Genomic DNA, 27,410 nt, shown 5'->3' on the forward strand with positions numbered 1-27,410 from the left:
CTTCAAATTTTCAGGTTTTATCATGCTTTCAATTCGCAGTCGTCAATTTGTATTTCCAAATAAGGCGACGCAGTTTAGCAAATAAATGTATACTTAAAACTCCACATACTAGTTATGGAACCTACAGGTACAACAGTATAGAATACGTAAAAAAGGAGAAATACAGTTTTTGTAGTTTTTCCTCACATCTTCATTTATTTGTTTGTTTTGCTTACCCGTTGATAGCAGGCTATACCACTACCAAATTTGGAAAAGTCAAAAGAGGAGCGACAGAACGAAGAAAAGCATGATTAAGGTCCTTGTAGAACCCGGTCCTGCAAAATGCAGTTCTTCTACAACATCAAGCGATAAATAATTTATATGAATTGGCAATTTTCCGATAGCACGTGAATGCACCACACAGGCAGCTCTCCAGTTTTGTAAAGGTTTGCTCTACGTTTGTGTGGGGCGGAGAGTGGAAAGTTGGTACAGTGTGTGCACAGTTGCTAAACAAAGTGGCCATACAGCTCATTTTTCATCGACCTGGCTGGTAAGTATATTGTTTAAATTTTGCTGTTCCGCGCTGTCTATAGTTACAAATGGTTCATTATGAGCATGCACTAATTATCCCGAGCAATTACCTTTTTCATTATTCCACTTTCAAGCACACTTAAATGGTACGTTGTTTTTATAGGCTATTTTTAAGTGGTCTTAAGTTTCAATTAAAAAAAAAAATAAAAAGCCAAAACAGACGATCCCAAAATACTTATTATATTTATTGGAGTTGCAGTTTAATGTATTCCAGAACTCATACATTCGATAAAAAGCAGGAAGTTTATTACGATGATATTTAAAGGTGCCGCTATAATATTTCTGCAACACTCCAAGCTGCGCTGCGATCCTTTCAAAATAAATTACAGATCCAAAATATTCTGTGTTTGCACCTGTTGATCATTCACATGTTATTCTTCTTTGCCTTATCAGATAACTGTAACGCGTTGATGCGTGTTCTGTGTTCAGATATGCTTTCTTGGAAAAGTGGAAAACATGCTTCACACAGCTTCTGGATGCAGTTTATCGAAGCTCTGGTGGTTTTCTCTCTGTGTGCCAAAATATGTGGATGCTCTGACGTAGATGAATTGATGTCCACATATCCACTGATTGATGGGTAAAGTGTGCATCATACATACAAGATACATAAATTATCATAAATTAAAATGCCCCTCCATTTTGTATCACCCACTATCCCGTCTCTCTGTCAGTCACAATGACCTTGCTCTCCAGTTGAGGATTCGTCACAACAACCACCTAAGCCAAGTTGACCTTCGTAACCTCTCCAAAGTATCCACAGACATATCCCGTTTCAAAGCAGGCCATGTGCAGACACAGGTATTGCAATTTCACAAGTGTTCACAGCGCAATCTGGGGGAAAAAAAAAATCCATCTACATCTGAGATTTATTGGTTAGTAAAATGTGTCTAATGTTCTGTGATATGTTGTATCAGATGTTTGCTGTCTACGTACTGTGTGGTGCTCAGCAGAAGGATGCTGTGAGGCTTACTCTGGAACAAATAGATGTGGTGAGACGTATGTGCACTGAGTACAAGGAGTTTGAACTGGTCACATCTGTCCAGGGTATTGTACACTTTCTTAATAATAATAACTAACTATATTTCTATGGCACATTTCTAAACCACAGTTATAAGGTGTTTTGCAGTATTTACACAAAACATTGGTTGAAAAACTATTCAAAATGCATGAAAACCCCTTGGTTTTAAGCTTGGACTGTGGAACATGTAGAAGTAATCGATTCTCTGATCTATTAGACGTTAGGACTTCTAAAATAGAAAGTGCAGCTTCACCGTGAAGTGATTTAAAAATAATCAGTGGAAATCTTAAATTGGACTGTAGTGAATGGGAAGCTAGTGTAAATCTGCAAGGACTGGAATGGCATGTTCATCTCACCTGGTTGGTGAGTAGTACTGCTGCAGTGTTTTATAGATGGTTCACTCCTCCAAACTTTTAGGCATGTAAACAGTGAGTTGCAGTAATCTAATCAGGGGGAAATGAGGGTGCGGATATAAGGTATGCTGTTATATTATTCATAAGTACTGGTCTGAGTTATGCAACAAATATTTCACAACACAAGACTCGTCTGGACTTTTGATATGCTGTTTAAAATTAAGTTGTTGATCAAAAATACTCCCCTAAACCTCCAGCAGATGATTTTAGGTCAGTGAGTCATTGTTCAAGGTCAGCAGGGCGACTATAAGAATAATCATCAGGACCAATAAGAAGAACAAGAACTTTAATTTTATCCCATCCTTAATGCCAGTGAAATAGGAATGAATGAAGTCTAGATTTTTGTGTTCTCCAGGATTAAATGACTCATTCTAACTGGCACCCATTGACATAACAATGGTCAGATGCTTGTGTATAATTACAAATTACATAGCCAAGTGGTAACAAATGTAAACTAAACAAAATAGGCCCTTGGACTGAGTCGTGGGAGAAACTCGATGAGCTAAAATTAGCCACAGTGATTCTAAATACTCTGTTTGATTGGATTAGAACTATTTGGGTGCAGTTCCACCTAGTCCAAGCTCATTTCTGAGTCTGTTGAAGAGAAGGATGAGGTAATATGAACTGTAAAATTTCCAGGATCCACACTCATTAAAATGTCATAAAGTGATTTCTGTAATGTGATGTTTTTAAAAGCCAGATTGGAATAAATCAGATAAGAACTTCCTACTAACTACTTGCTCAAGAAATTTTGAAACTAGAGGTAATTTGGAGATAGTCATGTCTTTAATGTTTTTAGATTACTAGATTACTGTTTTGAAATGTATCTTGTTTGTTTGTTTGTTTTTCTAAAATATGATGGTTACGTTAGCTTGCATTTCTGTAACCAGATGAAAAGTAGAACTGATAACTGAAGGTAATGATGTCCAATTATGTGTTTATGTGCTTTGTATGTGGGCCTGTCATTGCAGAGCTAAAAGATTCCAAGGACAAGGGTAAGATAGCCTGTTTAATAAGTATCGAAGGAGGCCACTCTATTGACAGCAGCCTTCCTGCCCTACGGATGTTTTACCAGCTTGGAGTCCGCTCCATGGGTCTCACGCATTCTTGTAATACACCCTGGTAATAGGAAAAGACTTTATACAGCATATATTTTACAGTATATCTAGTACTTTGTATTTAAAAAGTCATATCTCGATCTTTTCTTAAATGATCATTTAAGCAATAAATTGGGTTTTGAATAGAAATTCTATTTTATCAAATATGTAGCATTGGCTCTGTAATGGTCTATTGCTACATAGCAACTTTAAAGCAGGAACTACTAAGCTACATTTAATCTAAGAAGTATTTGTTTATAGAATAGGAAAGATAGAAAGGTGAAACATATTTACATTTTCACCTCAGCATCCTTTTCTTTTATGCAAATTAACCTATATATGTCCTCTCTCAGATATCTCACATTGACTATAGCTGTGGGTATCTGAAGCAGTTCCCTTCAGATACCCAAGGTAATTACAAACAGGAGAAGAATAATTTGCAGCACTTGTGACATTAAAATACATATATTGCTTCTATGCAGGGCTGAATCATCCTCAACTTTTTACCCTGTATATAAGAGGGAGAATAACAGTCTGACATCCTTTGGGAAGGTAATTCTGAGTTTCAGTAACATTAGCCACAGCTGTATTTCATTATCTCACATTCCACAGAGCAGTATGTCAGCGTGCATGCCAGTTTTGCCTGACCCTTTTTCAGAAAGCATAAAAACATATCAGTCCTTCCATACTGTATTAAAGAAATAAGAGAAATTCAGTTGTTGACATAAAACTGTATTAACTAAGTAACTATTATAACTATTATAAAACTACTACGCATTATTGCTGTTGTTATGTTTGCATTAATAGAGATTGTTTAGTTATTGTAACTTGAGAACCTTCTAAATAAAATGAACCTCATTACTATTAGAATTTGGGAATACTGTGCATACTAAATCTTCTCCTGATAGGAAGCTGTGGAAAGAGAATCTCTGTTAACCCAAACTGGACTTTTCTCATTTAATAACTCCTTGTGTATTACTGGAATATGGTAATATATTATAGGCAGCTTATTTAAACATAGAAAACATCTTTATTACTCCTTTCCCATTCAGATCTCCGTCTCAACAGCAAAGTGCAGGGACACTCTTGATTGTTATCTGCACGAGTGTTTTCTAATAGTTTACATGTAACAACATCCTCTTCTCTGAATAAATGACTTCCTTCCTGATGCCACCAAAATGTTCTTAATTGTGTTTTTGAGGTCGTAGTCGAGGAGATGAACAGACTTGGAATGATAGTGGACCTCTCCCACACCTCGTGGAACACATCCTTTGCTGTTCTGAGTCACTCTAAGGCTCCGGTTATTTTTAGCCATTCCTCTTCCTACTCCATATGTAACCACAGCCGCAATGTTCCTGACAATCTGCTACTTGAACTGGTGAGAAATACAACCTTAAGAGTAATTGCTTGCCTTCTTAACCGCTTGATTAAACAACTGTCTGATCAGTCACATTGATGACTGGCTCATTTTAATTGTGTTTTTATATGCATATCTAAAGAAGAAAAACTGTCAGACTATTTTTGTAATGGTTATGCGTTTTGTGTGAACATTTATGAACAGATTTCCACCATTAGAAATTATTCAGTTTTCACCCACTAAGAGTTATTGATTTCAATCCTAAGCCCTTATTTGCACAATCAACTTAATGCATTTTTTCTGTCTTTATGTCGTTCTGTGTTCTCCATGATTTCCTCAGCCATCTTTAGCTCTTGCCATTTCCCCTTTACTTGCATACACAGACAGGCACCAGAACGTGATCTCACAGGATGAAATAAAAGTACTATAGTGAGGACCTATTAATGAGAATATTAAATTGTTTACCCTAACAATGATAGTCATTTTCCCCCCTGTACTTTCAAAAAAATGCTTATACTGGTTAATGACAGGCTGATGATCAAGAATTCAAGCTGTGTGTAAGCCTACTGTCAACAGTGTCGGGGTAATATCAGGCTCTTTTTTTTAAACTGAGAATATTCTTTTCTTCTTTCTATTTATTAATCAAGTTGAAAAATAAATAGTATCAATACTTACATTTTATCATAGCTAAAAACAGATATTTTCACGTTTTTTTTCTGTGTGATTACTCATACACATAAGCTCAGTAAATCATCATTTGAACAGGAACAGCTACATAAAATAGTTCTAAAACCCTCTTGACTTCTAGTCTTATTGTTTTTCTTTTTGGGATCTGAGTGGCATCTTGATATGCCAGACATAATAATTTACACTATATGCAAATGAAATGATTAAACAATAACTTTTCTGTAGAGTGTACACATACATAGATTATAGATTATACCACGTCTGGTAATGACCCTGTGTGTTTTTGTTTCAGAAAAAGAACCAAGGGTTGATCATGGTGAATCTCCACAACACATTTGTTTCCTGCAGAGATGAGGCTAACATCTCTCATGTGGCTGGTGAGCTGTCCATCTGGAATGGATGTGTTTTAAATGTGCGGTTTGTATTTCTTATATCTCAGTTTATACATTATTCCACTTATTTTTACAGACCATTTTGATTACATTAGGAAATTGATTGGAGCTGAATCAATAGGAATTGGAGGGGATTATGAAGGTGCTACAAGGTAAGAAATCTATTTGCAATAACCAGATAACACAAATTATTAGCTAAACAGGTAATTGTTTGTTTGTAATTGTTGTGGTAAATGTTGCAAACAGAAAATCCATACAAGTTACCTTAAATCTTCTTTATATTCTATAGTCATCATGAATGAAAAGCTTTTGAGACAAAACAAAGCTAATACTAATAGGCAATATGCTTGTCTGAGGCACTCTCCAGACAGATTATTTCAAAGGCTGTTGTTGAGCCAAATCAATTGTGTGGTTTTTGTTTGCTTGTCATGATATCAGTAATTTAGCTGTCCAGTTGTCAAGAGACTGAAGTGGGTTAAAAATCAATAACTTTATACCTCCAATAGGCATAAATGGAAGGCTGCTATGCTGCGGTAGATTTTCTGCAAGATGGTGGATATTAGGTTATTGCTATGCATACAGAGGGGTGACAAATTTAAGGAAAATCAGAATCAGAACTTTTAAAGCCTACAGTGAGAGGATGCAGTGACTCTGTTGTGCTGCTGGGTGCATAGTGTGCAAAGTCCTCTTAAACGGAATTGTCTTCAACAATCAGTATCAGGTTGTTTTGTGATGAAACAAAAGAAAAAAGAAAACAAAGCTCATTATTGAATACTGCAATTAATATAAAAATGCCATGAATCATCTTTTGTTCCAGCCTGTTACAGCAAACTTTAAATAAAGGAATATAATAAAGGTTAAAATTCTTCCTGACCCATTGACTTGCAGAGTTGATGCCAAGGCTCTTCTTGCAGAATTCTTCAGCCCAAAATCTTATTAGAACTGAGAATAAAACAAATCATGTTTCTGTGTTTACTTTTGTAATTCCATGTGTCAAAGGTATGAAACTAAATGTATTTAGCAACACCATAATTTTCAGAATGAGGGATCTGTTTCTACAACGGTTCGCCTAAAAATAATAATTTGAGAGTAATTTTGTTTTCATTTTGGTTAAAAGCTTCCCTCATGGGTTAGAGGATGTCTCAAAATACCCAGCCCTAATCCAGGAACTGCTGAGAAGAAACTGGACTGAGAATGAGCTGGCTGGTGTCCTTCGACATAACTTCCTGCGTGTGTTTGAACAGGTTGAGAGGGTGAGCGAGAGAATACATTTATATAACGAGAATAGGTGGTGAAAGATTCACGAGTTTAAGTATTTTATATGTTGGCATACTCTATTTCCTTCCTTTATTTTCACCAAGGTCCGTGATCAGTTGAGTTCAAACCTACCAAGTGAGGTCCAGATTCCATTTGAAGAGGCACACAACCCATGCAGGCTAGTCCTTAGACGTCCAGACCCAAGAAGCCTGCCCTCAGATCAGTCCTCTGGAGCAGAAGGTGGATTACCTGGTCTGTTAATCCTTGCCACAGTTCTGGTGCTTTCCAGAATATTTTTGATTGAATGAATATTAACAATCTCAGTTCAGCCGTATCATTCTTTTGAAGTTTTATAGAAAGGAGTACACAGAAAGGAGTGTCACAGTGCTGCACGTCAGTGGAGTTTAGGAGGAATTTAATGACTTTAATGTCTAACCTCATTTTTGCTATAATTAAAATGCAAACTTCTGTACATACGTTAATCGATTAATTAAAAATTCAGAAGATGTCTGAAAGAGACCTCTTGGTTTTATCTTTTTTTTTAAAATTCACTATTTATTTTGTTATTTAGTTGGCAGAACATTTTTTTCATGACGTCCATAGAAGATTACAAAATATGAATGATAAACCTGATAAATATAACTTTAGAGATTATACTTTGTATCTAGGATTGACTAGGAAACAGCTTAGAAGCTGAGGTTGTCTACTTAAGTTTATAATGTTTCAAGCACTTTAACAAAGTTGTACAGAATATCAGTTTCAAAGCAAATATTTGTTCTATTTACTCTCACAGCATAAGACAATATTATGGTTTTACGTCATTCATGTAGCCTTGTTGCTCACAACCCAATGGCAATAAATTTGATAAGTATCTGCTTTGGTGTGCTCACTTGAGGTGGTGATGTTGATCTTCGTGTAATCATAGGATTGGACTTGGTAGTTTTATTGCTTCTTAAAAACCTATAGTTATGAATGAAATAAAATACGACTCTATTAAAGTTCCTATTGAAGTAGTGGACTGTGCCAGAAATACAGTGACCAAAAAAAAAAGAGAAACAAAAACAAAAAATACATATTTAGTTTGCTGCAATTAACAATGGTTTAAATAGCATAAATAAATTTGAACCAGGAATGCTGTTCTGACATTGAGTGTTTAATAGTTGCACACGTGTCATACTTTCCATAAGACACACCCTTGCCTTTAAAAAAAAAAAAATTTAGTCAACACAAAAAATATAGTCGTTCCAGACACTACACCCTGATCTAAAATACTGATTATCTTCAGTTTCTCAGGTAAAACATACACAAAACAAAGTCTAAAAACATATTCAGATTCTAGATTAGATTAATTTAAAGATGTAATCCTTGTAGAGTTTCAGTCCTAGTTGAATTAGTGATGCCTGTGGTAATATAAACTATTAGAAGCTACAAAATAGTGTGTGTGTGTGTGTGTGTGTGTGTGTGTGTGTGTGTGTGTGTGTGTGTGTGTGTGTGTGTGTGTGTGTGTGTGTGTGTGTGTGTATATATGTAGTCTGAAAATTACAATCCAGTGCAAAAAAAGAAGACTTCCACACTAATAGGTATAGATTTGATACAGATAGCCATTGTTTTATAAAATGGATTTAGAGTGGCAATTACAGAAAAGGTCAACTGTAAATAATATGAGTAGATTTAAAAAAAAAAAAAAAAATTAAACCATAAGGATTCCAACTTTAAATTAAAGCATCTTTTTTATAAACATGTAAGCTTATCAGTATACATGCAACAGTTTAAAGGTCATGTTCATGAACACTTTGACTCATATCTTAAAAAAATACAAATTCTTACTCTTTTTAAAATCTTGCTTTATAATGTCCATCATCCAGATTTACAATCTAGATTGTAAGCCACCTGTACAATACACAAAATATCCATCGCTTTGTTCGATACCCACAGTAACATTTTCTTTATTCTCATCGGGGAAATGTTTAGAAAATAAATAAATAAATATTTGTGTTTCCCTAAAATAATCAGAGAATTGTTTCAGAATAATAATCTGGCATCCTATTAATACTGTTCTAACAAAATGTGTAATACTCGGTACATTCCTGCCTATCAAATTGCCAAATATAGCTTTAATATCACGTACAAGAGGTACAGAATCAGTACCTTAAAAAATAAGAACAAATTCCCAAAAGTTTGTTTCAGACAAGTTTTGAAATAAAAGAGCATAAATGACAGCTTTCATTTATAAAAGAATGAACAAACAGGATGATATGTATTCAAAAGTGTCCCAATATTCTACAAGAATAGAATGAACCTCTTTTTATAATCAAAAGTCCATAAAAAAATTATTAAATTTATGCATCTACGCATAATTGTCTGCAGGCAAATTGGTTGCCACCTTTTGAGCAGAGGTGGAATTTATTCTGATGAGGTCAGTGCCCTCGTATAGCAGCTCTTATTTAGTCATGAGTAGATAGTAATAACTTCCCGCCCTCCACCTCTCACCAGAAGCACCCTTTCCAAACCTTCAGTCAGCACCTCCAGAAACTCCATGTCTGAGGTACCATTAAAGAAACTACACCAATTAGACAAAAACCTATACATTCGGTATACACACTACAACCCAAAACAGCATTTTTAATTTCAGTGGCAAAGGATACAGTTCTCATCTCCGTCTGTGTTTCGGGGTGGTCCTGGCATGTTGAGCAGTACTAATCGAGCATCATGGGATCTGTTTACTATTACTTCGTTCAGCTTCACAGCTGTATGCATTCTCCGCACATTGGACTGATCCCTGGAATGTAGCAATGGAGATAGTTTGATTTGCGCCTCTAAAAGGTTTTCACTCAGACACACAGAGAAGTAATAGATAAAGTTTCAACGTGCGTGCTTTTACTGGTTAAAAGTAAAATGGTTTAATCATTCTAGAAGAAGCTGAAGGTAACTTAATCGGACTTAGTCGGACTCACGGTTTGAGGCTTATGAGCTCTCTAAAGTTCTCAGGTGCATTGTTTTTGTTCCTCCTCTCAGCCTCACACTTCTCTCGAGTCCATGTCATCTGAAGCTTCTCTGGAGGAGCTTCCACAATCTCCTCCTCCTCATCTGAGTACAGACTCCCCATACGCACCAAGGAGTGTCTGTCTTTAACAAGCTGAGCCTTGGGATTCCATAGGAGTCAAATGAGGTTTTATTTTGTCACTATTAAGCTTAAACTTGAAAAATGCATATATTTCACAAATATAACTTTCTGGAGTTTAACAAGGTTCAAAACAACCCTACCTCTCTCTGTCTTTCTGCACTGGAAAGCCTCATTTGCCTCAGCATTTGGGACCTCTGCTCCATCATTAATGTTCGTTCATAGGTGTATGCTGAAATGTCACTATCATGCTGGAATGACATTTGGGGAAGGGGGGGGAGTAATGTTAATGGATATAGTAAATGAAAAATAGGGAGTTTGGAAGTGCAAACAAATTCATTCATGGTGTTCTGTTATCTGAAATATTAAGTTAAGCACTAGTTTGTTCCAGCTTTTCATTTTTCTTTACGTACAGGTTGGTGGAGCCTTATAGTAAGCAACAAACAAGATGTTTTCAGTTTAACCTGACGTCATACACAACTGGTTTGAGATTTTTTGTTAAATGACCAAGTCACTAACATCTTTTTTTAATCCAAAGCATAAGAATTCCTTTTCTTTCTTTTTTTTCAAAATTAGTTGTATATGTGGGACTCACCATCTCCACCACTTCCACCTCAGCTTCTATTCTCAGCTGATAAAGAAAAGTGGCCAGATCTTTCTTCATCTGGATGCTATTGTCATCCATCTGGGCTACAGTAAAGATGCGCATCTTGCACTTCCTCCAGACCTAAATTACAAATAAAGTCTTGAGATATCGCAACGATAACACACTGTGTAATAAATAAATGATTAAAAAAAAGAAACCTCAGTTTTAAAGACAATTCCTAGAACAGCATATAAAGTCAAACTTAACAAAGGCGGGTTAAAGAAAAGGAGTTATTTAAACAGATTATTATTTAATCGTGTTTTTGATGAAAAGTGAAACATTTAAGCTCAGAATTAACATGAATTTAAAAAAAAAAACAAAACTCACATATATGTAATACTTTCATCTCACCTTATGCTGTTTAAGCAAGAAAGGCAGCAGCATTAACATCCCCCCATCATGGACAATCCACCACACATCAATGTTGCCATCTGTGAAACGTTCATGGTTGCTTGGATAGAAGGACACATTTTTGGGCACCATCAGGGCCAGCTGTGCAGCTGTCGTGCAGCGAACCGTGTCTGGGTTTGGATGAAAATGTGCAGGCTAAGATATTTACACAAATCACATAGTGTAAAAAGTATACTGGATACAGATAATGCAAACAAATGAGTGGCTGACTAGATATATCAATCCAACTGAAACCCACGGTTAAGCATCCACAATGTATATTTACAAGTTAGAGTAGCTTTATTATAGAGGTTTGTAGATTGTCTAAAACATAATCTGGGAAAGCAGCCATCACTGGGGACCCCGCTGAATTTGTGATGTTTCATTTTCTTAAGATTCTTACTTATAAAAGTCTTCCAGGCTCGAGGGTCCTCACTCTGTCTCCAGCCATATGGCCATCCCATTACGACAGTGTTGTGCTTCATACCACCCAGACCACATGACTGGATCAAATGGACAATGCCCTCCCGTACCTTAGATGCAACCACAACCTGGCAGAAGCCTTTGACCCGCTCAATTTCCATCATATTCTTGATAGCCTGGGAGGGGAAAAGAAATATGTGGAAAGACTGAATAGTAGTACTTTATAAAATATATATATATATATATATATATATATATATATATATATATATATATATATATATACATATAAGTTTTACATTGGTAAACTACACATAGTAGACCTACATAATAATCACTGAAGAAAATAGATAATTAGTTATAGACATGGAATCACAGATCACAGAGAATGATAATGAAGCTATTCATCAGATAAATTAAATGCATGCGTTTGCCTCCCTGCTCAGTATCCACAGTATCCATCCTAATGAAAAACATATGAATAACCTCAGCATTTAGTGAACAGAAGATGTGCTGTTTCAGTATTTTCTTGCAACATAGCCAACAGAAAATCTGATTCTGTTGTTATATTCTCTGGGGGAGTCATACCAGTCATATCACATTAGGAAAAATCTTACAGCACTGCCCCTTATTTTGTCTGAAATGGCTCATTGGTCGTTAGACCGCTAACAACAAGCAGTTTGCTGCCATACCCTTTGAATAACATCACAAAGGCATTAAAAAATAATGATAAAGCAATCACCGCTGAAGCATTTCTATGCTTCATTGTGTTTTTCAAATTACAAAGGGTGTTCATTTGTAACAATCAGCCACTTTCTCGGCAGCACAGTATAATAGAAAACAATAGAGTGCTCCATGCATCCCTTTCACGCGTCTACCTGCTCAGCTGCCTGCATTTCTCCATAGCTGTCCAGGAAGTTACCGTGGATAACAGAGCCCACAATGGTCAAGCCTTTTCCTGCTTTCAGCTGCGAGGCAAAGGTGAGCAGTCGGGGATATTTTACATGGAGGTCCTCATCTAGTTTCAACAGCACCAACAGTTGAGGTCTGCAATGTGGAAAGTCATAGGTTATATGAGAATGCATCCTCTCCATTTGCAATGTACAAAGTAGTAAATAGCAAATGGAGAAATTCTAATTCAGTGCTGCAACTCTGACCAAAATAAGGACATCACGAATACGCTCATGACAATGAACTATGACTCACCATAAACAAGGAATGATGAAAGAGTGGGCTGTGACTTTGTACTTATTAATTACAAACTGTAGGATTGTTGTTTAACTACTGAACCACCAGTGTTCCAGTTATTTAGACTCATATCATATTTGTTTCAGTATGAATTAGGTCCTATCGAAATACTGAAGTCTTAGGACTGATTTCCATATTGACCAGAATTATTCAAAGTATTATGTGAATACCAAAAGTTAGCCCAGTTACCTAGATATTTTTGATTTTGCTTATTAGGCTATCATCTTTACATTTAATCTAACTATTGCCTTGATTGAATTGTTTTCTGCAGATTATTTTTTTCTTTCATTGTGACAGGAAGTTCAGACTTAGTGTGGCAATATCAGTGTGGCAAGCTAACTTACTGAAACTGCCAAGCAGTCACGCTATCAACTAAAAACAAGGAAAAAAAAAAACTCTGACCAAAACTTCTATAACATTGGTTGTGCATATACTTTAAACTTAATACTCAATGAATATGTTGTGCTGTTACGAGGAACCAGTACCAATGTCAGCTATTTGCTTGTGGTCAGTGGATTGCAGGATGTTGGGTGCTGCTTTGTTTATTGTGTGTACATTCTTCTCATGAGTAAACACACATGTGGAAACTTTTATGTCCCAGCATGCAGCATGTTCCTCGAAAATGGGATCCAAATGTTAGTATCTAAAGGGAAACAGTCAACGCTGGTGTTGAAGTGTAGCAATACCTCCAGTTCTTTGTGTGTGGTGGTCCAGCCTCTAGTCTTAGTAGGGCATAGCGTGCAGCGCTAAGAGAGAGTCCTCTTATGCCATCTCCCCACTCCTTCTCTGCTCTGTTTTTGTTTAAGAGAGGAAAAAAGTCATAGTAATGCAAGACAGATGAAATAATTAGTTGTCAAATGATATTTACTACTTATATGCAAAGGTCACATAGAAAAACAACCACCACAACAAACGACATGAGAATTTATAGTTGTAGGATAGTAACATCAAAACAGTGTAAAGTGAATTCCAGACGTACCCCTGGTACTCAATGTACTTATAGATCATCCCAGCAATGCCCATGGCAACAATGGCATAGTACCAGGAGGAGATGAACATCAGAGCAAGACACATACTCATGCCCAGGAATGACAGAGCCCTGTTAGTACGATACATAAAAGCTGAAATAATTTTTTACATGATAACGTAGGTGCCACTGGTTCTCATGTGTCACCAATAAAACTATAAAGGGTGCAAAACTAGTAAAATTCATCATAAAACATAAATATACAACACATTTACTTACCAGTGGTAATATTTGAACCTTGGCCTCCAGTTTGGTGTGCGTAAAAGAGTTTGCACTGCACAGGCTAAGTTCACAAAGAGATAGCACATCAAGAAGAACCTGTTAAAAGGGCACAAAATAAAACATGTAAAGTAGATAATATAGTAGAGCACCACAGAGAGGAAATTTGATGCCTGAGATAAGTAAAGTGATAAAAGATTTTAACAAAAAGACAAAAGATATATTTGATGGTTCTGATGAAAGAGAAAGGCCTGTTTGTGGAATATATGCTCAATATTTTACAATATCATATATGTGAGCTTACATGGAAAGGATAGGAGCCACCATGTCCAGAGAGGCAATAAGGATCCCCAGCTCAGCGATAAGCCCAGTCAGCAGCAGTGCCCACGTAGGCTCCCCATTTGTCTTACCATGACCAAACACCTAAAAAAAAAAAAAAAAAAAATTCAAATAGTTCGCATAAAGCAATGCAAATGTCTTCGTGCTTCATACTGTTTTATATTCAAACAATCCTGTAAATAAGATATTACCTGATGCAAATAAGTATTGGGAAGTTACCGCAATTATTCAAATATTTCAGGGGGAAAACAAAACAAAAACCCCAAAAGAAGGAAAAAAATGAAAATTGGATTAACCTATTTTCTTATTATACTGTATATGTACAGAGGCTATTTCTGTTTTGCAGAGTTACTTTAATGTTTTTCCCCTACAGAAATAGCTGTTGAACCACATCAAAGCTGTGCTGTCCTACCCTCAGGAAGGGAATGATGTTGTCCTTTGCAATGGCTTGTAGAAGTCGCGGAGCTCCTGTGAGAGACTGCAGGCCTGCTCCAACAGTAGAGAAGAAGGAGCCAATAACAATGACCCATGGAGATGGCCAGGCAAGAGTTCCCACCACCAAATTTTTTTTAACTGCATCCCCAAACCTGCAAGTACAAGCTGATTGAATAAATATCTAACTACTTTATGTATATTTATTTATTTCCAATTGTGAAACCGTACCATTTACAGTAAGTGTTGTAATAGTAAAGTGATTCTAATTGCAAAAATAAACTTACTTGTCCCTAAGGACTACTCCTTCAATGCATGAGCCAAATAGGACCACAGAACTAAAATCTGATTACCATAAGTTAAGGATCTCAAAGTAAAACCAATGTGCATTGCATACCTGCTTTTCAGTCAACTTTAAATTGCAAAAATAAACATTGGGAGTTTGTATTCGCCAGAAGTGAGGATACAAACAAGTGAAGTGGTGGTAATGGCTAAGATAGTTCCCACAGGGATAGATTTCTGAGCATCTTTGAGATCACCAGATCTGTTGGAGCCTGCCATGATACCTGCAATACGAATGGACCACAGATAAAAACAACACAAATTTTAAAACTGTTAAACAATGCCCCCTACTGTCTGTAGGGAGCATTGTACCATCTCCACACAATTTGACTATTCATGTGTTACTTTCGAAATGAGAACATGAAAGGTAGCATAAAATTACAAAATGCATATTAATGCTTTAAACACTAAAGAACTTTCATATAATTGCACACTCAAGCTATTGTCACAACCATGTCATGTCAAAGTTAGATTGTCAGCTTTATCATACTGTCCTACCTGTGGCAGATGGAAAGAAGATCCCCACCAGAAGTGTGAATGATGTAGCAATATCTGCTGACACATACATGCCAAAGTTCTCCAGAGCCCCATGGGCATTCACAGACTGTAGCCCCGCCTTCTCCAAGAGCTCTCCTTTCTCTAGGTAGTTTCCCCACATGTTGTCTATAGGATGAAAAAAAAAGATAGATTTGATGTTTAGACAGAACTTAAAATTTGGCTTTCATGAACTTCAATGCCTCAGTGCCATTGAAAAGAAAACTTCCTAATATCACATTTATCTCTTTGTAACGTAAGACTACATGAGATTACATTAAGAAAACACTAGGGCAGCTTATTTTCTACTAACTTGTATGCTTCATGCCACCTCAAGGGCAGCCTACTCTTAAAATGCAGCATACCAAATACTAATACCTTGTCAGTTTTTACCTCTAATAATTCCACTGCCAAGTCCAGGGATGCCCTGTATCTCTGTCACATTGTTCTGGATAAAGTAGTCATCACAATGAGCACTGCTCATGTTCCCTGGTAGGCAAAACTTATCCCACAGCTGACTGGGCACTGTGATGTTGCCCTTTATTATAGTTTTAGCACAGACGTCGAAGCGATCTCTGACCAAAGTCCTGTTGCCCAACATGCAGATCCTACAACAAGACCATGGACAAAAGATGAAAATATCAACGTTATGCATCAGTATAACATAAAACATATCAGCTGCATTAGTATAACCATCTATTAAACTCATGCTAATTTTGTCACCATTTATTTTAGGAATGATCACCTCAAATTGACTTCGATAAGCCTGTTTAGGCATTATTTAAACATATTTCTCACCATGTTTTGTTAAGACATGTTCATTTTACTATGACTTACGGGAATTCGGGTGGGTGAGTCACAGATTTGATTGCCCCAGCATAAATCGCGACAATTGAGATAATCACACAGGCCAGAAAAAGAGAGGCCAACTTGTTGACATATTTGACTCCTACAAAAACGACCACAGCCATAAGGCTGAGGCATAAAGAGCCATAAACTCTCATGTTGTTCAGCATGGCACTGTCACTCCTATGGGGCTCCGTGTCATGAAAGATGGCTGCCTGAGGAACCAGATATTTCTAGAAAGGAAAAACAAATACAATAAAAATCATAGCAGGATATAAACCCTATACAGTATAAAACCCATACTATGCAACTAATAAACCATATCTAGAACTATATTTTACTATACAAATGTGAGCTTGAATGCAACAGGAGAATATCATTTTGGCAAACTGACCAAGAAGATTTCGATGGCCCCCAGTATGTACATGGCAGAAGCAAAGGTAGTGCCCAAGTAGAAACACAGCCCCACAGCTCCTCCAAATTCAGGACCAAGTGAGCGTGAGATCATGAAGTAAGCTCCCCCAGCTATACACAAAAGACATCAACACAAAAATTCACTGGAAATTTCTCTCATTTTCTTTTTTGAGCACCCAGCAGATTATACAGTAAATGCCAATGTGCAATTTTAATTAACTGGCAAAATAATCTACACATATTTAAAACGGATAAAAAAAGATAATATAGAATAAAATTAAAGAAAGATTTACACTGAACTGAAGAGAATAAAGAAGTTCTAAGTGTTACCTGGAACAACTCCATTAGTAGCAATGGCACTCATAGATATGGCTGTCAGCATAGTCTAAAAAACAAAAGAGAAAATAAAATAAACATATGCAGACACCACCGCAACTTCTCTTTCTTGGGTATAATGTTAACATCTGCAGATCTAACCGATAGCTAAAGAAAAGTCTTGGTATTCATCTAGTCCTACAAAGATCAGAATATGTAACTTAGAACATGCGCAGTATTTGTTGAGACAAGACAGTGGGGGCATGGTGAGCAGAAAAAAAACAGTTTAGTTTTGAATAATTGCTGCAGTTTTACGTAATCCAACATTTGAATTTGATTGACTGGTTTAGCAACAAAAGATTGGCTAATATCCCACATTGGTCAGAGAACTAAGCAGGTTTTATTTTGCGTGTATATCTGGGTATAGTGTGCTTGTGCATACTAACACATGAACAGCACATAAGGACAATCAAGAGGGACTGTACGATGCCAGCCATCCCGACAATCCATGTCAGTCGGAGAAAGAGAATAACGCCAAAGATGTTCTGGAGACACGGTAAGTAGACTCCCATCAGAGTGCCCATGTTGGGAGACTGAGAGGTGGGGGAGAAAGAGAGAGAGAGAGAGAAGAGTATTGAGCATGACATTTCAGGAAACAAGTGTATTGATCATTAGTATTGATTGATGTACTTTTTAAAGGTCATTCAATCATGTTATCAGCTCGTTGCATGTATCCAGGTCTTACACAGCCACAGTCTAAATGCAGAGTGTAGAAAGGCATTAGCAATCAATCAGCAAGCCTTAATAACATGGACAAAGTGGCAGGGAGAGAGCCACCAGTGGAGTATAATGTTTCCAAACCTCAAAAGACAGAGTGTACAGATTTTTAAAACAGTGAAGCACAGTGTTCCCTTGCTCTGCCCCGACTACTGACCTTGGGGGTCTTCCTACGTGACGCCTCAGCACTCTCCTCCTCTTCATGCTCTTTGGCGCCCTGGGTGATGTTGGTGTAGTTGACCAAGCGGCTGAGCAGAGAGGAAACCTTCGGCCGGATGTCCAGCTCTTCCTGAAAGAAGACAGGACATGAAGTTAATCTCATCAGATTAATTTTAATCTATAATTTGACAGAGATTCTGCAAAGTAAAAATAATAAACCTCAAACAATGCCAGGTTCCTGTCATAGAAGTCATTCTTCTTGCTAGCAGCATCAGAACTGTTAAGGAACGGACTGTCTTCTTTATGGTTGCCATGTCCTGTTAGAGAAAGGGATAGAAAAGTAAATAAAAACATAATGAAAACAAAGATGTGGAAAACCAGCAGTTTAGGCCTACCAAATGTTTTTCTCGACAGTAAATATGGCAAACATTATTCTCATTTACATAAGCAAAGCTAATGACTGATTCACTAATATGAGGTATGGTTCCCAAAATGTTTGTAAAGGCTGAAACAATATTGTAGCATCATTACAGCATCTTGTGATGGTAAAGTCGAGCACTTCTTTAACAAAAAATAAATAAAAGCTATATGTAAAATGGACAAAAGACAATGGCTCAGTGAGTTTCAAATACCATAAAAAGTCATCGATGGATTTACACCAAAACAGACATCAACACTTCAAAGGAAGAACACCTGATGGATTCTTTTAAATTAATAATTATCTGAACTATATAAAATATGTGACATTATTACAGAGGAAAAACATTATCAACACTATTGCTTGAACAGGAGCAAAAAATGAAAACAAAAAGAAACAAATAGTAATTCAATTTTTTATTCCATAGCAATTCTTCTTCGCATTTAACTGTCACTGCTAATTTTAATTGAAACATCTTAACAGCCTTCACGTAGCAGTAATCTTTAGAAAGACAATTCATTCAGCAAAATTGCAATGAAAGGCCAAAAGCAGCACAAGTCCAGGTGATAAATAGGATTATAATTAGTTTCACTCTCATTAATGTTTGCGTTTGAGGAAGAGAATCAAACAGAGACAAGCACAGAGCCTGGGGCAATTACTGCACGCAAAGCAGCTCTGCTAACTTTATCACACACACACACATTCACACTCATAGGCATAAACACATCTCATTACCTAGAAATTGCCTAACCTTGGATTATTGGAGCATGTAAACTTTAACAGCAGCATCTTAAAACCCAAATGAATCCTGCAACAAAAACCCAGCCAACGTACCAAGTGGACATGAAATAGAAAAGTATTCTCAACTGTGCAGAAAATACCAGCAAGTGAGTTGGCTGAACTTCCATGCTGGTCCTTACTCACCTGTGTTCTGCGTCCCACTGCTGCTAACAGTGCTATCAGCGAGCATACTTATGCACTGTTTGTGCAGTGTGCAGCAGCGTATGCTATGTTCTGCTATCCAGGACACTCGGTCACCCAGGGTGAATACTCATTCAGGGGCCTAATCTAACACATGGCGTACAGTGAGGAGGGGTAAGAGGTGGGGAGTGGAGAAAACGGGGATAATTTACTGACTCATACACACCACATACACACATGTAAGACACAAGCCTTCTCACAGGAATATAAAGGCTTGGTTGGATTCACGGTATCACCTTAAAGAGCAGTCTTATATTTTCTGCATTTCTAAATTGTGCTCGTGATCATTCTGGATATATCTGTATGCAAAATCACATTTCGTTGGGAATTTTTTTCTCCAAGTCAGTGCTCCCAGGCTGCAGCAAAAAGCAACACAATAGAAAAGATAAGCATACATGCAAAAACCTGTTGTTGAAAACCATCCATTGCAAATTCTCAGTAACAAGATATAATATGAAACTTGACATTTCTCTTTACAAAAGAAACCTTGATCTTTGAAAGTTTAAGGCCAAATTCACGTGAAACCCCTAACTATAGCTGGAATGCAAGGATGACAAGGGGGCAATAAGAGGGAAAAAAAAAACTATCTCAATACTGCCATCTAGTGTTGTCTTGATGTTTGGTTTGCCATGAGATGTTCAGTTGCTTCCTGGCAAGAACTGTGACTCGGCCATGCTGAATGCTCTGCATAATAACCAAAGAGCTAAAACATCAAATAGTTAAGCCTGCAACTCTTTCCTTTTTGGGCAGGCAACATAAATCTGACTTTAACAATGAGCCAAGGAGACAGAAGGGGTTTCTTGTTAATAACCTCACATTAAATGTCTAATCTAAAAGATTAAAGATTAACTGGCCTGTTATGAAGGCAAACTGTAGTCCTGCTGTGAGCACAGAACAGCAGAGGCTTTACTGCATGTGCTAACTTGTCATCTGTGCTCCCTGCAAAACAGCTCACAGCTACAGCTAGAAGATTTAAAACTTCACTGTGGGAATAACACAGTTTATAGAAGCATGTCTCTATGAAAAGACCTATACATAAAAGTCAACTATCTATCTATCTATCTACGAAAAAATGTGTAAATAGATTAAAAAAAAACAAAAAACTAATCTATTTACCAGCAGTGACAGCAAAGCTGATACAGTTTTGATGTTCTGAGTTCCACTATAGAAAAACCATCACGGGGCAGTCAGTAGACTGTTACAACCACTCCAAAAATTTTAGACATCTGTAGTTCAGACAACAATGAAGGCTGAGTTCCAAGATAGATGTAGTGTATCTCATTGGTACAGTATGATATTAGTATACTACTAATTTTTAGGGGCGACCGTGGCTCAGGGGGTTGGGAAGCGTATCTGTAACCGGTTCGATCCCTGGGCTCTCTGTCCTGGTTGTTGTGTCCTTGGGCAAGACACTTTAACCAACAGCCTACTGGTGTTGGCCAGAGGGGCCGATGGTGCAATATGGCAGCCTCGCTTCTGTCAGTCTGCCCCAGGGCAGCTGTGGCTACAACCGTAGTTTGCCTCCACCAGAGTGTGAATGCGAGAGTGAATGAATAGTGGCATTGTAAAGCGCTTTGGGTGCCTTGAAAAGCCAATCCAATCCAATCCATTATTACTAGCTAGAGGCTTCACAGCTAATATGATCCCATTGCAAAATTGTTTTAAACAATCTTAAGTACTTTAACTCATTATTTCACCGATGACAGTTTGTATGAAAATTGTGGCGACTGAAAGTGATGGTGGCTCTAATGTTTGAAAAAGTCGGCATAAGGTGTGTTACTTTATCATTTTGTTTTGCATGTTAAGAACATCCAGTTAGGAGCATTTGACTAACGTATAATTGTATTCATTTGAAAATCATACTATGTTATATGACTGACAATGGTGATATCCATGTAGAGATTTCCAAAACAACAGAAACTATCTGGCTACTTCCACTTTAGCTCACGTCAAACACAACATGCAATAAAATCTGTCTGTTGTGTATTAGCATTTCAAAGTTCTAAACAAAACCAAAGTTCAAGTTTATTTATGATGTTATACACTCATCAAATCTCACAAAACATGTTTGAGATATCTTACAAAATATTAAAATCCATCAGTGTTATTATGATATTTTTATTATTATATTTTTTTTTATTATTTTTACTAACACTATTATTATGATATAGTGATAGTAATATATAAAATGAACTTATTCCATTATATATTGTTATAAAACAAAATAAATAATAATAAACATGAGTATGGCATTACTAATATTCCTCAGGGTTAGTTTTACATTGACAAGTTAAAATACAGGGAGAAAGGTTAAGTGTGTGTGTGTGTGTGTGTGTGTGTGTGTGTGTGTGTGTGTGTGTGTGCGTGTGTGTGTGTCTAGCAACGTTTATCTACTTTGTAAAGCTGATTAGACATGGAAAACAATATTGTGGTCTATTAGCTTCTTAGGATTTGAAAAAGCCTCTTTGCTAAACTTCCTCTTTAATAAATACTTAAGACTTAACACTGGGCGAGAGACTTAAGTCCTAGCTTAGTCCATGAAGTAAGTTGGCAATGATATTGTACTAATGACAACTGAATACACCATCTGCAAACAGCTCACTCTTTCCCCCTCTGTGTGTATGTGCGTGTGTGAGTGTGTTTGCTTTTATATAACAAATTTATACAAAGCAAATATTGATGTGTCTATTCTACAGGGTTGGGCAAAGAGGATACAAATGCTGCGTGGCAGCAATACAAATAGTTAAAAGGCAAACTTGTTCTATGTTGTGCACTCAGTATGTTCTCTCACTACACATGATGGCGCGTATGGCATGTGTACTGCACAAGTCTTCCACACTGGTGCAAGAAGTCACTTTTGGCTGCTCCCTTGCCACAAGAGGTCCCCATAACAGTTAGATTCACATGTTTGAATTGGCAGAGTTTTACAGATTCCCTGACAACCCCAAAGGGCATTTGTATCTCCAGCTGGAATCAAACTAGCAACCTTTTACTTGTGAATACGTTAACCATTACTTCATCAGAGGCAATAGAAGAGCAAAATAACAGGTCTACATGGTCTACATAAATGCTTAAACTCAAAGTAATATCAACCATAAACTCAAGGACACAAGACTTTTCAACAGAACATTTTTAGTCAGCTTACTATAGTGTCTTGCTACCATCCTTTTCCAAAATAAGCAATGCAAGCTCCCCTGAGAGTTTGAAAGATATGGTAACTCAGCCAACCAATTCTGGTCCAAATGTGCGGATTGTAGGTAGTTTTTAAACTGGTACAGGCACTCTGACCAGGTTGTGATCAAATAGCCAGATCTAGACCATTTTTATCTATGCAACAGTAGTTTTTCTATGCAATCAAATGACACAGGCCAGCCTTTTGCGCTTCACCGAGTCTCTGATATCAAGGACCCTACTGCACGGTGTCGGAAATTCCACTTTCCTCATTGTCTTAGCCTTTGGCAAGAAATCATGTAAGCAAAGCAATGCTATGACAGCAAGGTTTGTTGTAATGACAGTATTTCATGGCGAGTACAATCTGACCAGAGCAGAGGAATGTTAACCTGCTGAGACTTACAGCCAAACATATTAACTCTGATGTGTGCTAATGATGAGAAAAGGGTGGTTGCTCAGTCTGATTACCTCAGGGGGTCGTAAAAGGTTTATCATACAATGGATTTCCAAAAACACACCAATAAAATAAATGGGCATGCCAGTGTGTCTGAAGTATTTGATAAACAAATTAACTGTAAAATGTAGTCAGCAACAATGGGAAAACATCTGCTGTGTCTTTACGAAGTGGTTTAAAGTAGTGTTTTCTGTAAGTAGAGTGAATACTTGTGAATGCTTGTTTAGCGTGAAAGGTCACACAATCCCCCTAGAATGCTAAACAGTATGCTGCAATGGGGTAAAAGATCAAAATACTAAATATATATTTCTTAGTACCTTCAGTACTTGCACAACAAGTACAAAAGGTTTTGTTTTTAATCTGAACAGTGCTGTCCTGAAGTATGAGATCCTCAACATAAGCTAGGGAGGTGGAACATTCGGAGGTGGGGGTTCAAGCTAGCACTGTTGTCACTTTCATGCAAACCAGCAGATAGAACAAAGATGGCTGACGATTGGATGGCAAGATAGCTGCATTGCATGAAATTATCCATTAATCAGGGTATGATCGTCTATGTCACCAGTGACAAAATGTATTACAAGTACTTGAACTCAGACATGTTAAAGGTTGTGAATAATTGCATGCTTGGAAAGGTGTGTGTGCATGTGTGTGATATTGTGTTTTAACTCTGTCACTAGCTCTATATTTCCACTCCATCCCAGTATGTTTATCTTTTATATCAGAGTGCCACCTATAGTCACCTGAAAAAGAAAACCTTTCAGAGAATTCTATGCAATTTCTCTATGAGAAATTAACACCCTTCATGATTCCATAGACAGGACAGACATAAATAGAGAGTAAGTAGCAGCCAAGTGCTCTTAATTAAATGATCATTAGCAAGCATGAGCACCTCTTTAAAAGGCAACATTTTGACCTGTAGCATTCAGGTGTGGCTTAACAATGCCGCAATATTACCAGGGGTGGACATCCTATTAAACTCACTCAAAGTTCGAACCATGGAATGCTCAATTCCCCAACAATTCAGGGACTACATCTCAGAGGCTACAGGCTAAATGTCAAAGTTCAAGGCAGTGCAATCAAAAAAAGACTGAACTGAAAGACTTGTTTGGAATAGTTTCCAAAAAAAAAAAGTACATGTCAGCACAGTTTTGGTGCTCTTCTTCAACTGAATAAAATGACTTTCCTTTGGACAGTCTACCTTTCCAGTGACTAATGCTTGGTAAATGGTAAATGGCCTGTATTTGTCTAGCGCTTTGGTCCATATTAGATCATGCAGCAGGACAATTATCTCAAGCACATCAGCATATTGACAACAGAATTGTTGGAAAAAACAAAAGCATTTAGGTGTTGCAATGCCCCCCAGTCAAAGTCCAGACTTCAGCTTGATTACAATACTGTGACTGGGCCTTAAGAGAGGTGTACGTAAACAAACTTACAAACTACAATGACCTAAAGCAATATTTTAAAGCACACTGGGCAAAGAATCATAGAATGTAAAACCCACAGCAGAAGAATTTTGCTATTTCAGGGTCTCAACTACAGCAACAATATGACTGCACAGTTTGTCCTGTAAGCTGAACAGAGCTGAATTCAGAGCCTTAAACAGACTTCGCCCTGTGTCACTTCCTCCATGCTGCATTCGTCATACTGTAGCAGACATATACAGCATGTAACACTGCCAGGCACACCACTCCCAGGATGAAATCATCCAGATCATGCACCCATTTTTTAAACTGTTTACCACAGACTACTTTCCAGTTTTTTTTCTTCTGTCTAAATATGGATGAATGGAAAGATAATATGGAGAAGAAATGAATATGTATGTAGCTAGAATTACTTCATATTATACATATTCCAATCTTAATTACTAAAACACATTTCTTTTTCATAAATACTTAAGTATGGTATGATGCTTTAAAAACATACATGTTAAAGAAAAGCATTGCTATAAAACCTCAGTCAACTTGAGTAGCTAAAGAGAGTTTAATTTCTACATCTGATTAACTGAAAAACAATAGGACATTTGGCTGTTCTAATCATTTAGTAGTTTCACATCCTTCTCCTCCTTCTCATCATGTTTGGCATAGTCATCCATGCAGCCTTCTCAAATTTTTAATGGTTGTTGCTTTTTTTCGCACTTCAGGAAGCTTCTTTTGTGGGTTAGAGAGAATTATGACAGCAGGAAGACAAGGTTAAACAGCCAAAGCCTTGTGGGAAACACAAAAAAACGTCAGAGTTATTTCAAGACAACTTGTGCCATTTTTTTCAACTCTAATGGGTCGCTTCCATTTGTTCTAGAAGTATACGAGCCAGGAGCTGCATCAATATGTGCTGAGATTTCTTATTGTTTTGCTTCAAATATCAGTCAACTGGAGACTTTGGCTCACTGAAGCATGTGTAATCTCATGTGCATCATGGGAAATGTTTTACTCACACATGCACTCCCACATTTTTGGACAAACACAGCAGAACATATTCTTAAAAACTAAACAGTGGCTGCACTAGAATAAATAAACTAACACAGTCACATAGTAAGAAATGTACAGTGCTGCTTGTGGTTTGTGCAGCCTTCTGGGCCTTTAATAAAGGCAGGGTGCCCCTTTGAAGGCCACACCCCATGTGTCTCTTTTATTTAAAACAAATAAGTTCCCGCTTGTAACTGGCAATGCAAACTGGCAATGCTCTCACATAATCCTACCCAAAGGCTACAAACTCAGAGCTTCTCTCTGTCTTGTCTTTCAGAGTATGGTTCCACTCTTTCTATCCTGATCCAGTGCAGAAAACAGCTTAGACAGAAAAGTGGGGAGGGAGGAATCTGCTTGTGTTTTGTTTAGCAGCCGATCTATGAAAGAAAATGCTCCTCTGGTACAAAAAGAGCTCCATCTTTTGTGCGAGGAAGCACTTGAGGCCTTTCTTGTTGCCGGAGTACAGGCCCCACTCTCACACACCACCATCCCCTTTGTTTCTTCCCACCACAGTCCTCACCCCTTTCATTGTTTCCCTTTGTTACTCATCTGTCCCTGAGTTTATGTTAAAAGACTTGCTGATGGAGGGAAAAAGCAGCTCCAATGTGATAAATGTTTCTCTAATTATACCCTAATATCAAAAACAGACTACTGCTTCCTGGCAATGGAGAATTGCCATGGTAACCATTCAACCAGCTGTTCAGAAGGCTCTCTCGGGAGGAAACAAATCGCAACAAATATCGTGTCCAGCTAATGAATTATCACTTTAGGGACACACTTCTTTGAATTATAAAACTTAAAAAGTCCCTTTGTTCAAAAGTTGAGAAGTGCGTAAAAGTTATTAGACTTACCATCAGAGCTGACAGTATCTTGATGATCATGGTAGTCCTGTCCAGTATCCCTGTAATCAACCCAGTTAATCCCCTCTAAGCTGTCGTAGCTAGCCTGAACTTGATCTTTCACTGGTACGACCGTGAAGTGAGGCATGTTTTCATCACTCTTTTCGGTGTCTCTAGCTCAAACACAACTTAGAGGGCTAGCAGTTGGGCAGCTTCAGCTCAACTCCCACTAATGGCAGCTACATTCCACTACACTGCGCTCACTTCCTCTGAAGGGTATTATCATACTCTCCGCCCACAGGCCAGCCTTCCCTGATTTTGCTTCTTCTTCTTCTTCTTTGGTTTTGGTGTGAACTGTAAGGTTCAGCTCTAAGGGGTGTGACACTCACCCCTATGCCCAAACTCCAAATAAAAGTAATAATCTGTTGGGCACAGCTATTGTTAAAGAGTTACTGAGTCATACATGGCGTGAGAGAGTGCAGGGTCCCCCCCTTCTGGTCTCCGTGTAGCTGTCATAATGACATCTAACAGAGTGGTCCTTGTCTGTTCAAGGTTCACACAGGCAGTCCTCTGTGTAAGCAAGCGTTTCCTAAAACACACAGAGAGCAACGTGGCAGTCTGGAAAATAATCAATGTTGGTGAAGTGGAACTAAAAAGACGAAGGAGAGGAAAAAAGCATTTATCAGTGTAACATGGAAGAAAAAAAACTTACTTTAGGGCACCATGGTAAACAGGGGGACAGTTAGATGCCATTTTAGGATTTGAAGCTAGAGCTTTTTTAAGATTTAAGGGAGACGTTTTTAAAACTAACATTTGTAAAATAACCAAATTAACTGAGTGAAATAATTATTAACTGAGTGAAATTAATTGTATGTTAATGGAATATGATGGTCAGCAGCTGTTGAAGCTGCGAGGGTAGCCTCTGCAGTGCACTGCAGTAGCATCAGAACGAGAAGTAAAGTTTACCCTCCTCTTTCCAGGAATAGAAGCTAGTCTGCCACTATAAAACCATAAAAACCGAGAGATCAAAGACACTCTAGAAAGGCTGTTATTAGAGTT

At 37.5% G+C, this 27,410-nt stretch overlaps 2 protein-coding genes across 5 annotated transcripts; one reads left to right on the forward strand and one right to left on the reverse strand.

The window, feature by feature from the left end:
- dpep2 (dipeptidase 2) lies at positions 1 to 11,600 on the forward strand. Of its 3 annotated transcripts, none has more exons than XM_085157174.1 (12): positions 1 to 529; positions 964 to 1,147; positions 1,242 to 1,368; positions 1,485 to 1,614; positions 2,973 to 3,123; positions 3,581 to 3,650; positions 4,300 to 4,476; positions 5,435 to 5,519; positions 5,611 to 5,686; positions 6,652 to 6,787; positions 6,896 to 8,260; positions 8,323 to 11,600. In XM_085157174.1, the coding sequence occupies exons 2-11, from the start codon at positions 981 to 983 to the stop codon at positions 7,097 to 7,099; spliced, it is 1,323 nt and encodes a 440-aa protein (XP_085013300.1). In that variant the 5' UTR covers positions 1 to 529; positions 964 to 980; the 3' UTR covers positions 7,100 to 8,260; positions 8,323 to 11,600. The 3 variants fall into 3 exon arrangements, with proteins under 3 accessions (XP_085013300.1, XP_085013292.1, XP_085013307.1); XM_085157166.1 differs by having other exon boundaries at positions 6,896 to 8,250; XM_085157181.1 differs by having other exon boundaries at positions 3 to 529; positions 1,000 to 1,147; positions 6,896 to 8,250.
- On the reverse strand, positions 9,194 to 26,804 carry slc12a4 (solute carrier family 12 member 4). Of its 2 annotated transcripts, none has more exons than XM_085157146.1 (24): positions 26,364 to 26,804; positions 18,243 to 18,340; positions 18,022 to 18,153; positions 17,534 to 17,680; positions 17,103 to 17,157; positions 16,753 to 16,883; positions 16,350 to 16,591; positions 15,906 to 16,120; positions 15,477 to 15,641; positions 15,104 to 15,202; positions 14,924 to 14,981; positions 14,617 to 14,791; positions 14,170 to 14,288; positions 13,866 to 13,964; positions 13,599 to 13,718; positions 13,306 to 13,410; positions 12,250 to 12,418; positions 11,352 to 11,547; positions 10,910 to 11,079; positions 10,508 to 10,639; positions 10,056 to 10,163; positions 9,746 to 9,933; positions 9,437 to 9,570; positions 9,194 to 9,331 (listed from the first exon to the last, which is right to left on the reverse strand). In XM_085157146.1, exons 1-24 carry the CDS (start codon positions 26,497 to 26,499, stop codon positions 9,240 to 9,242), a joined length of 3,285 nt encoding a protein of 1,094 aa, XP_085013272.1. In that variant the 5' UTR covers positions 26,500 to 26,804; the 3' UTR covers positions 9,194 to 9,239. The 2 variants fall into 2 exon arrangements, with proteins under 2 accessions (XP_085013272.1, XP_085013281.1); XM_085157155.1 differs by lacking the exon at positions 26,364 to 26,804 and adding an exon at positions 19,366 to 20,481.
- Positions 26,805 to 27,410: the final 606 nt, after the last annotated feature.

Source organism: Neolamprologus multifasciatus, chromosome 1 (genome assembly GCF_963576455.1).
Source record: "Neolamprologus multifasciatus chromosome 1, fNeoMul1.2, whole genome shotgun sequence".
NCBI lineage: Eukaryota > Metazoa > Chordata > Actinopteri > Cichliformes > Cichlidae > Neolamprologus > Neolamprologus multifasciatus.

What these genes read in the sequence shown, in the direction of transcription:
- slc12a4 (XM_085157146.1), bottom strand. Translation starts at nt 26,499, where the DNA reads ATGCCTCACTTCACGGTCGTACCAGTGAAAGATCAAGTTCAGGCTAGC. An exon ending in TACTAATGGAGTTGTTCCAG is followed by an intron (nt 16,884 to 17,102) that starts GTAACACTTAGA and finishes TTTTGTGTATAG; the next exon opens with CTGGGGGAGCTTACTTCATG. An exon ending in TCTTGCTTAAACAGCATAAG is followed by an intron (nt 10,640 to 10,909) that starts GTGAGATGAAAG and finishes TTTGTAATTTAG; the next exon opens with GTCTGGAGGAAGTGCAAGAT.
- dpep2 (XM_085157174.1), top strand. Translation starts at nt 981, where the DNA reads ATGCGTGTTCTGTGTTCAGATATGCTTTCTTGGAAAAGTGGAAAACAT. An exon ending in CAGGCCATGTGCAGACACAG is followed by an intron (nt 1,369 to 1,484) that starts GTATTGCAATTT and finishes ATGTTGTATCAG; the next exon opens with ATGTTTGCTGTCTACGTACT. An exon ending in CATTCTTGTAATACACCCTG is followed by an intron (nt 3,124 to 3,580) that starts GTAATAGGAAAA and finishes GCTTCTATGCAG; the next exon opens with GGCTGAATCATCCTCAACTT.